Here is an 11,906-nt window from a genome sequence, read left to right on the forward strand (position 1 = left end):
AGAACCTCAAATATCAAAACCTAAAGCTTTGAATCTACTTCATTTAGGTCAAACACCTGCCAAGCAGTAGAGGCAAGCAGAGAAAGTTCATGTTCGATCAGAAAAAGAGAGTCTTGCTGGTTGTTGTGTATTTGTTCTTTATTTACTTTCATGAATTTTACAACATGAAGAGTGGCTTTCCATCGACGTCAAGTAGTTCCTCAGTTCAAGTTCAGGAAGGGGTTGGAAGGTAGGAGGTGAGGGGAGGCCTTTAGAAGTAGTTGACCACCCTGCGCAGAGACTGGATGTTGGGGTTCTGGGCCTGCCACTCATTGTGGCTGCAGTAGTCTCCCCTCTCCACGACGTACATACGACCTCTGTAGTTGGGCTCCTCATACATGGCCCAGCTGCACCCACACACACACACACACACACAGGAAATGGAGATTAAGATTAAGAACATGGAACTCACTAAGAGTAAGACTAGAACGAAGAATCAAACATTGTAGTATTGTCGACAGGCTGAGTTTACTTATTGGCTTCCTTGGGTTGTTTGCAGCCAGGATCGAATGATCAAATATGACATCTGTGTGTGACTGTTTGTCCTGATTTGAACAGGATTATTAATATATTATGCTGTGTGTGTGAAGGATAAAACAAAAGTTATGTTACTCTAAGATCCCATGACGCTTTCTCTCTGTGTCCTCATGAAAGGGTTCCCTTTTTCACATCCCATTTGACATCTGTGTGTGCAGAGGAGCCCGTCGACACTTACGCTCCGTCTCCGTAGACCTTCAGGGAGTTGATGCAGTTCTTGGAGAAGCCGCGGCTCTGCAGGAAGGGGCAGTCGTCGCACAGCTCCACGCACTGGCCGGAGAAGTTACAGGCCTCGAACAGCTCAATGCGGTAGTGCTCACCGTGCTGCGGGAATACATGTTGAAGTTAGAGAAACACACACACACACACACAGCACAATCTATCCCACCAGGGTCCAGCCATAATAAGAATGTGTGCACTCACAACATTTGAAACCACTTTGGATTAAAATTGCCAACCGAATGGCTTTTGTTGCAGACCCTCCATAAAGTTATATATGCTGAAACTCGACAACGTTATGGCCAATCATGTATTGGTTTGTTATTGAAGATCACAATAATGTGTGTGGGAGACGTCCTATAGCCACTACCTTCAACCAAACAGATCATCTACACCCAGATTTGGCGGTCAGGCCCTGCCTCAGAAACGTTCAGATCTAGGTCTAGCCTCGAGTCTCTCTCTTTCTGTCTCCATCTATGTCTCTATGTCTCTCTCTCACTCACCATGCGGACGGGCTTGCAGGAGCCCATGTGGTCGTTGTGGGAGTTCCACCTCTGGAACTCGGGGTACTCTCCGCGCTCCAGGATGAACTGCTGGCCCTTGAAGTCGGGGTGGTCGTAGCAGATGAAGGCTCCGCTCTCCACACGGATGGAGTTCACCCTGGACACACACACACACACACACACACACACACACACACACACACACACACACACACACACACACACACACACAGGCGAGAGGAGAGGGGTTGGTGGAGTGAGTCAAATCGATTTTGTTTAGGATTAATCAGGGAACCTATCCTGTACATTCCATGCATTATATTATTCACAATTTATGTATATATTGTTTTTTTCCAATCAGATGTTCCTCTGTTTGGGCCTTTTGTTGAGGGAAAGCATTTCTTGGCTTGATTACTTTCAGATTGATAGCAGGTTGAGGGTGTGTTCTCTGAGGCTGATCTCACCTGTTCATGAAGCCACGGTCCTGGAAGTTATCACAGTCTCCCCTGACCTCCAGCTTCCTGCCGGTGAAGCATTTACCCTCGTAGAAGGTGATCTGAAGGGGAAGAAGATGAAGAGGGATGAAGAGGGATGGGGGTGGGCAGTGAGAGAGTGAATAGTGGAACCTGTCATCCATCGCTGGCTGTGAGGCAGGAATCTAAATATTCTCACTACTTTAATGTAAATGTAATTACTTACAACTAATACCACTAGCAGGTGGCTGTATAAAGCCTTTAAAAGCTATATTAAATATATTATATTGACATTTTTACTAAATACAAGCTACATCGAGACTACATTAAACAGGTCCAGTTCACAGAATCAGTCAAAATCCATTCATGGGTAGAGAAGATTTTTTAGAAAAGCTACACATGGTTCCAGTGATCTATGAGCCATAGCTATTAGCTAAAATAAAAGAAAGGATACAACTATAAATAATTAGAAAAAATATTTTCTAGCTTTTGTATCAATTCTTACATTCTTGTTTCACACACACACACACACACACACACGCACACACACACACACACACACACACACACATATATATGTATATATATATATATATATATATACATATATATAGTAAGTATGCTTGTAAATTAGGCCTACAAAGTCTGTGAACTAACTACAAAGTGCACTGTGATTGAAGATCAATGAACATACTTTCACCCAGGTTTGCCACACTTTGCAGAGGCTCCATTAAACAAACAACCCCCTCATTTAAATCCACAGTCAAGAGGGCCAGCAGGAATAACTCAAGCTAGACTGTGGGAGAGTCAGAGAGAGAGAGAGGAAGAGAGAGAGTGACAGAGACCTATTGAAGCCTGTGTCGGCTTCGTCACTCACCTTTCCAGAGTACTGAGACATTTTCACCACTGGTTATTTTCCAACCTGCCCTACGAACAAACTCTCAATGTAACTAGCAAAAAATTGGACACCCCAATTTATACGGCCAGGGCCGAACCGGTGACGCGCAGGGGGCTATGGCAGGGCCGGTCAGACAGACAGGGGACAAAGGACAGGTCTTCAAAAGTTCTGCCTGCCGCAGCCTTTTCTCTTCATCCAGCGGCTCTGCTGATGCAGGCATTTGTGTTCGCTCATGTGCATGTGTGTGTGTGTGTGTGTGTGTGTGTGTGTGTGTGTGTGTGTGTGTGTGTGTGTGTGAACTGAATAAATACATGTAAGAAAAATACATGTAACTATGTGATTATTTCACAGGAGTGTGTGTGTGTGTGTGTGTGTGTGTGTGTGTGTGTGTGTGTGTGTGTGTGTGTGTGTGTGTGTGTGTGTGTGTGTGTGTGTGCGTGAGTGTGTTTGTGCGTGAGTGAGATAGATCAATGGAGAGTGTGTAAGTGTACTACATAACAATAGAATGTGCTTGGCCTGCCTTTTGCTGGGCCAATGATACTGCAGTGAGCAGTTTTCTCTTATGAGGACCTCGTAGGGGACTTAAATGATCACATACGCTTACCCATCAAGATATATATATTTTTTAATATACAGTTAGGTTACAGTTAGGTATTGGCCTACATATCATATGTATATACATATCTAATGGTGGCCTAATTTTAATGAATATTAGTTAAAACGTATAACCATATCCTCTGTGAATATCAGCAACTGTTTTAATGTGTACACAAAAAAAGAAAAATCCTTTGGATAGGTATCAATAAAGGCTAATAAATGATCTTGGGTCATTTCACAGCTGTCGTGTGTTCTAAGAGGGATGCCAGAATAAGAACCACCCAATGGAATGACATCTCTCCAAAACACCAACATACTCTTATGTTTATAACTGAACGTACAGGCCTCAAATCTGCGATTTATTGTGTTATGCTGCTAAAGGATAGGGAGGGAACTGAAAAGTTGGGCAGGACAGAAAGTGGGGCTATGAAAAGAGTTTTATCATTGTTCAAACAGCAGCAGCTCAGGCCTACAGTGGGTAGGGGGAAGAATAGCTAGAGAGAACTTAGTGCTGATAAGCCTCCTCGGGCAGAGTGGGTCTGATGATCATAGTGACCATGGGCGCTGGGAAATGAGCTACAGTCTATAGTGGACAAAGCCCTTATATCCCACATGATGAAACATACAGTACTTTGTTTGATCCTACAGTAGGATCAACAAAGATCAACAAAGCAGAGCTATAATGTGAGTGTCATTTGTTAGAAATTCTGTAGTCATGGACCAGGTATTAGTGAGTGAAACGCCCTGGAGAATATTGGTTAGATTCACTGCACGCCTGTCTCCATAAGATGTTATTTGTACCTCCGCCCGCCTAATTTCTGACCAAATAGTAATAGCTTTCATTACTCGCTGTGGGGAAAATTGAGTAGAAAAGTTACAAAGGTTTCAGGTTTAGGTAGGTCTACTTTAGTGAACCTCTCTATTAGCATTTCGCTCACAAAAATATAACTGCACAAATATAAAACCTATCTCTGAACTGGGACATAAATAAAGAGATAATTCTACCTTTGCTGACTTTGATTTTCATTTACCACAGAACAAGAATAAAACCTGTACATCTTAATAGAATACTTATTTTCAGGGTGTAACCCATCACTTAAGAATAGGCTCTAGCTGTGAGCTATAATGAATTAGATGTGAAAAGGAGGCAGCTTTAGAACAGGGAATCTGTGTGGGTTGACAAGTGTTAAACCACTGGTGAATAAGAGCAAGCAATATGAGCAAGACCTCATAGAATGTTGAAGATATTCTGAGGGATAAATACTTAATTTGGAGTTATTTGGACAATGTTAACACTTGTATTTAAGTGGTTTGTTACATTAGAATATACCATTATTAAGTGTTATTAAGGGACAGAGACTATGCTTGTGCTACCTTATAAGGCCCATACAACTTCTTTACTCAATAAGCAGTAATTAGGAGAAAACATTGTGGGTTGCTGCACTGCTTTAGTATGGTGTCACCTCTGCCTCACCAGTATTGCTGCTTTTGGGATTACTACTCTTTATGAATTACCAACCATTTGAAGTTCAACTTTTCATTACTATCCCTTACAGCTGGGGTAGGAAACTATGAAGAAACTAGCCAGAGTAGGCTTGATTTTTTTAAATGATGCAACCAAAATAATGGTTGCGAACCGGTTGGTCATTCATAAAAAGTAAGAATCCCCAAAGTGGCAGTATTGGTGAAGCAGAGGTGACCCCTATATATATTATTTTTTTTGGAAGTATACTATAGCATGTTTTACCCAGGCTGGAACCTATGGGCCTTATTCACTAAGCAGCCATCTCTGATAAGGCCCATCATGCTAAAGTAGTCCTATAGAAACTAATAATAGTAACAGGTTCATGAAGGGTTTTCTGTAGACCAGTCACTTTGCACCGTATACTTAGAAGACATGGGGCCCTATTTTAACGCTCTGAAACGCAAGTGAGAAGCGTCAAGCGCAAGTAGCTTTGTGGGCGGTTCTATGGCGATGTCGCTATTTTATTTTTTGCGTGTGTTTAAACAGATGGACGCACAAACGCGCGCCTGCATTCATTAATTCTTTTACACATACACAAACGCGCGCCCGCATTCATTCATTCTTTTTAACACTCACTCGTGTTAAAACAATGTTTTCTCACGATCAAATACTCATCAATCCTAAAAGTTATGGGCATGTACACAATGTCTGTGTCAAGAAAATATGTGTTTGCTGTACGGTGTTTGCAGATGCATTGATTTAAAAGTACAACTTATTACCGCTGTATCGGCTGTTCTTTCCCAAATAATTTACCAAGAATGTGTGGCTATGTAGATGAGAGAAGCAAAGAGTATGCGCGAGGTGCACAAGCAACATTATGTATGCGCCCTTAAAAAAGCATCTGAACAACGCGCCACTGAGTTTAAACCAGGTATTTCCTGGTTTGCGGTGCAAGTGGTTTCTGAAACTGCAAAATAGCACCAGGGAACGTTTGCGCCAGAACACGCATCCTCCTTTCGCCGAACCGCCCCTTGGGGCGCAAGATCATTCCCTAATTTACCGACGCGTCGCGCAGGAGAGAAAAGAACGCTCTGCGCCAGGTGCAAACTAGCAACGACACATGCGCCAGTGATTAAGTCAATTGCGCCGGATGCAAGATAGGGCCCATGACGGTAAACATCTGTATCTCCGCCCACATGAACCTCAGAAAATTTTTAAAAAAAAGAAAAAAAAAAGAGTAACAATGGCGATCAACATAGGCAAGGGCAAGGCAAGGCATATTTATTTGTATAGCGCATTTCATACACGTGGCAATTCACTGTGCTTCTATGGGGTCAGAACAGTCTCATTAATAATGAATGCACAGAGAAGGATTCACAAATGTATTTTGTGATTTATATATAAATTACTCTCTTCTCACAAATACATTTCAATGCACACAAATGGATAGCGGTATGTATAAATGTAAAATAAATCCATAAACAAAAATAAGTTTCACAAACACATTTCTGATCCACACACAAATGTGTCTTGTTTTAAATAAATGTAATATAAATCCATAAATATATAAATCAAAAAAATATTTGCAGTTTTCATCAAAAATGTATTTGGATTTTGTTACATTTATATACAAACTGTTAAACTTGAATTAACAAGACGCTTTTCATTTGTGAACATGTTTGCATTTGTGTGTGAACTGGTCTGTATTTATGCCGCCTTCAAAACGGCTCGGAGGTTCGTTAACTCTTACGTGTCTTTTCGTAGACCTTCCCTTCTTCCGAAATAAGAGCGTTCAGGAAACACCCCTCAGCACATGACTGCAGTCATGTGAACCGGAAGCCTCCGAGCCTTCCGGTTCCCTCGGTCAAATGTCTATGGGAAATAACATGGGGTTTTTGAATGGTCGTACATAAACAATCTCTAGGTGGCGAAGAAATAAAAGCTGCGTCACGTTTTGAACTACACACTTTTTCCATCTAGTTTCGACTGGGTTTTGGGATTGTCGGTGCCATTAAAGTAGTAAACAATTATTAATGCTACTTTAACGGCACCGACAATCTAAAAACCCAGTCACTGCAGTCATGTGATTGGCTGAAAACGAGGGAGGCATCTGATTGGCTACAGAGAGTTCCTTGTTGAAAAAAATGCATTTATTAATCCAGCCGCGTCAGGAAAGTCCCAAAAATCCACATATAAATACAGACCAGTTCACACACAAATGCAAACAAGTTCACAAATGAAAAGCGTCTTGTAAATTTAAGTTCAACAGTTTGTATATAAATGTAACAACATGCAAATAATTTTTTGATGAAAAATTGCAAATATTTTTTTTATTCATATATTTATGGATTAATATTACATTTATTTAAAACAAGACACAATTGTGTGTGGATCAGAAATGTGTTTGTGAAACTTATTTTTGTTTATGGATTTATTTTACATTTATACATACCGCTATCATTTTGTGTGTGCATTGAAATGCATTTGTGAGAAGAGAGTAATTTATGTATAAATCACAAAATACATTTGTGAATCCTCCTCTGCATTCATTATTAATGAGACTGTTCTGGCCCCTATATGCTTCAAACAAAAACAAAATGAAAAAAATAAAGATAAAAATATGGAACCAAGCACAATTTTAGCAATAATAAAAGTAAAATGTAAAATATACATGGAACACCAACAGCAAAGAGTGAATTTAAAAGTAAATGAGAAAATAAAAAATACCTTTAAAAATAATGTGCATTATCTGCTGAAAGCGTCTAAAAATTGTTTGGTCTTAACTCTTGTTTTAAAAATGGTGACAGATGGGGCGTTTTTGCTGGTTCCAGAGATGGATGTCATAGTGGCTAAAAGCTGCTTCACCCTGCTTTGTTCTGACGGTCGGTTTTCAGTAGTAATTGTTTATGTTCTGATCTAAGGGACCTTGTTTGGGAACATTGCTTAAACATGTCATGTAAGTAGTTTGGCCCAACCCCCTTCAAAGACTTAAAAACAAGCAGAAGTGCTTTAAAATCAATTCTGTGACTAATTGGGAGCCAGTGCAGGGACTTTAAGATTGGAGTGATGTGATCTCTCCTTTTTTTTTGCGAGGACCCTGGCTGCTATATTCTGTATCATTTGAAGTGGTTTTATACTGTTTTTTGGAAGTCCTGTGAAAAGTACATTACAATAATCAATCCTACTTATGAAAGCATGCATGATGTTTTCAGATCCTCTTTTGACATATATCCTCTAAGTTTGTTGATATTTTTAAGATGGAAGTATGCTGATTTTGTGACTGCTAAAATGTAGGTTGTTATCTATAAGGACACCTAGGTTTTTTACAACATCTTTTGCTATTAGGCCTTTCCTTTCAAGCAAGGCAGAAATCTTTTGCCTTTCCTCCTTCTTTCCAAAAAATACAACCTCAGTTTATAGCTGTAAAACGTTTTGTGACATCCATTTATCTATTTCATAAATACAATGACAGAGACTTTTAACGGGGGTATAGCAGGGGAGTTTTTAGGTTTCTGAAATATCCGGGGCTTAGCCCAGAGGGAAAGGGAAAATGCGGGCGTGGCGCGCGGCAAATTTATTTGTATGCTTTCATGCGCATGCAAACTTTTTCATAATGCTTTCCATAAATATACAGAATACTCAGTTTATTATAGCTTTAAATCGCTTCCTGGCTGCTGTGCTGCTTATCAGTTCCATTCAAGTTATTTCAGAGTAAAATTAATACAAGTGAGACAAACCTTACATATATATATATATATGACTGGAGATAGGATAGGTTAATTCACTCGAGGTGGTAAACAGTCTGGTTATGTTTTTAAATCGTTTAGTCTCTTGCCAGAAGGACTTTCTAGAAGGTCTAGGACCCCATGTTTGTTTCTAGTGTAAAAGAAATTGAAAAAGCAAGTTGATTTTTTTTATTATTTTTTTAAAATAAGATTCGGGGCTAATTAATCAGCCTAGTGACGCCACTGGGGTATAGTCATTAGGCATTAGCGGTAGATCAATTTGATTGTTGTCAGCGTAACTGTGGTAGGCGATTGAGTTCTTCTTTATAAGTTAACCAAGCGGCAGCATGTAAAGGTTAAATAATAGTGGACCCAAGATTGAGCCCTTGGGAATGACGACATAGCACTTCTGTCATCCTTTTGTAATTGTTTAAGTAATACTATTAAAGGTGCTGTAGGTACGATTTGAAAGTTGTAAAGAGGGAGCACAGATAAAAAAAGAGTGCAAGATTTAGGGACTAAACTATCAAACAAACATCCCCTCCATCTCTGCCTCCTCCCTCGCAACGTTTTTTCACCATTGAGATGTGTTGCCAGATTGGGCAAGATTTCCCACCAAATCTGGCAACGCTGTGTTTTGCATTTCACACACCTGCGATTGACAGGATTCCCAGAACCAATCACAAAAGAGATCCCGTAATTTATCCAAAAATTAGCTGCGCGCTAAAATCTAAATTGGCTCATGTAAAGGAAGGCGTAATCAACTCTAAAGGGATAAGTTAGACAGTGGAGTCTCACACATGGAACATACTTTTCTGATTCTCCAATAAACATCCATGCAAAATATCTCAGGCAATGGGAATGTACTTCAGCCTATAAGCTACAAAATACCAACATGTTCCCTACCTCATGATGAATGTTAAGGATAGATCATCTGCAGCCTTCTCCCCCCCAAATATTCCCCGGACTCTATCCTTAGGTAATATCTTTCCTTCCCCCAGACATTTCCCAGCATCTCTAATATTCAGTGCTGTATATTCAATGATTCAGTGCTGTTGCTTTGGTCAGGGATAACCACGCCCCCCTCATTTGAATATACCAGATAGGAAATGTAAGCTTTAGCGCAAATTCGACCAGGAGGACTCAACTCACACGCGCCAGTTTGCCAATCACCAATCACCTGCTTTATAAAGAGTAGTCTAACATGTGTTCTTTGCTGCATAGGTATTTCGTTCGATGCTCCCCCTTCCACCCCACCCCCACCAGGTCTGCCCCAGTCTACCGGTCCAGGGGAAGGCTCCGCCCCTGCTAGTCCAGGCAGGATATGCCAAGTCCACACGTCGTCCTGGATCCGTGACGGGGCTCACGGCAAAGACTTATCATGCAAAATATTCTCTCTTATGTTATCATTAAAAATAATTCTTTATTCGCGTTTATTGGTTAATGAGTCTTCATGAGAGAATGTGGCATTATGAAATAAATGTGGAATTATGAAATAAGAGAAATAAACATTGAAATAAACAATAGTAGTCCTACAGTCCATTTATTAATTTAAATATGTTGAATAATTTATATCATTAAATATATTTATGGCCTCATTTATTTATTTCATAGCCATATTTATGAATGATTTTATTATTATTAATTTCAAATGACATATAACCTAAATCCGTATGAGTATCACAATAGTGCCAGAGGAGGGAAGGAACTCAGAGAGTAGTAAACAGTAGTAGCAATTTGTTCCATTTGGATCCTGATAGTTCCCATATACTTATAATATAAATAAATATATATATATATATATATATATATATATATATATATATATATATATATATATATATATATATATATAATATATAACTGTGTTATGGTTGTATTGAGCTCAGAAGGTACCCGTGGCATGAACTGAATTTGATTGATGATTATTCCTTTACTTTGTCAGAACAGAAAGTTGTAATAAATTACTGAATCAACAGCACCCCCTGTTGAAATAATCTAACACGTCAACTAATAATCCGTATATAAAACAAAGATGAAACACCTCCATAAAATATCATCGGCAGGCATCTTCATTACAATCAGATGTTTAAACAGGCAATAGCACACAGTTTTAATGAAAGCAATATTACCTGGATTTATTTGTTCTTATTTCCATATAAAACCATTTCAAGTAAAGATGTTTGTGTGTGTGTGTGCGTGTGCATGTGCGTGTGTGTGCGCGTGTGCGTGTGTGTGTGTGTGTGTGTGTGTGTGTGTGTCTTTACCGGAACTGCTGTGACCTGTCTGGTGGGTTTCAACAGCATGTAGAAATAGTCCAGCGTGCTAATTATTTGTAATGGAAGTTAAAAGTACCTTTTCATCTTGTTAGCTAATTTCCATAGTCATTTTATTCACATTCAACAAGGTTGGGAAAATAATAAATTAATAACATCTAAATCTCATGAACCAAACTTCCTTTACATTGCATTATTGGTTAAACGTCCAACCAATAATATCATAACAATGTCCCTCCCTTCCTATGGGCAAATTGAGTTAATGATAAAACACAAGACACAGCTAGACAGGAACTGGCAGGTGTTAGTCAAGGCCACTTTCTGCATCAACTTATAACAGTAACTCTGATGCCCCAGCATGACAAGCTCAAAATAGAAAAGTCATCGCCTAGTCTAGTCTAGTCTGATTTCACGCAAATAAAAAATGATATACATTGGGTAATAATCTGGAAGTTTGGGATGAAATCATCAATTATTTAGTTTTGGATTTTGGTTTCCACCAATGACTGAAATCATAATCATAATCATAATAATAATAATAATCATAATCATAATAATAATAATAATAAATAACATAAACATATTTAGACAAAAACAAAGTGATCACACACTTAAAAATACTAAAACCAAAGTGAAAAATCTTTGGTTGAAAACAAGGGTTATTGCACATGCTGTTTTCTGATTGGCTCAAATTAGTGCCCAAACCATTGCAATCTTTTCAATGTTCCTCATTGGACATCTTGAAATATTGCTGGTCTTTTCGAAGGTTGCAGTGTTTGGTCAAGAGAGCGAGAGAGGGAGAGAGATAAAGATGGAGACTGGTAGACACAGAGAGAGAAAGAGAAAAAGTAGTTATGGTTGGACGTCGACGCAAGGGGGCTTACGGACCCATTGCGTCATTGCGGACCCTCCTTGCGTCCACCCATGGGTGTGACGTGCGCCTCCCAAAAATTGGAACCTTGCGTCAAGGCAACACAGCAGCAGCAAGGACTGTGATTGGTCGGCTAACGTAAACCTGACGTAAACCCGACTCAGAACCTAAACAGGTTCCGTGTGGTCGTTGCGTTGCGTCAACGTCCAACCATAACTCTACCTTAAGACAGAGAGAAAGAGTGACAGACAGACTAGGATACAAAGGACAGGATAGAGAGAATGGAGGAGGAGAAAAAGGAGG

General features: G+C 39.6%; 1 protein-coding gene across 1 annotated transcript; it reads right to left on the reverse strand.

Annotated features, from left to right (window-relative positions):
* Window positions 1–250: 250 nt before the first annotated feature.
* crygn2 (crystallin, gamma N2) lies at window positions 251–2,669 on the reverse strand (the record flags this gene model as incomplete). Its single annotated transcript, XM_079754349.1, has 5 exons — window positions 251–386; window positions 755–900; window positions 1,299–1,455; window positions 1,763–1,854; window positions 2,649–2,669. 5 exons carry the CDS (start codon window positions 2,667–2,669, stop codon window positions 251–253), a joined length of 552 nt encoding a protein of 183 aa, XP_079610475.1.
* Window positions 2,670–11,906: the final 9,237 nt, after the last annotated feature.

This window comes from Pollachius pollachius, assembly GCF_949987615.1.
Source record: "Pollachius pollachius genome assembly, chromosome: 17".
NCBI classification, from domain to species: Eukaryota; Metazoa; Chordata; class Actinopteri; order Gadiformes; family Gadidae; genus Pollachius; species Pollachius pollachius.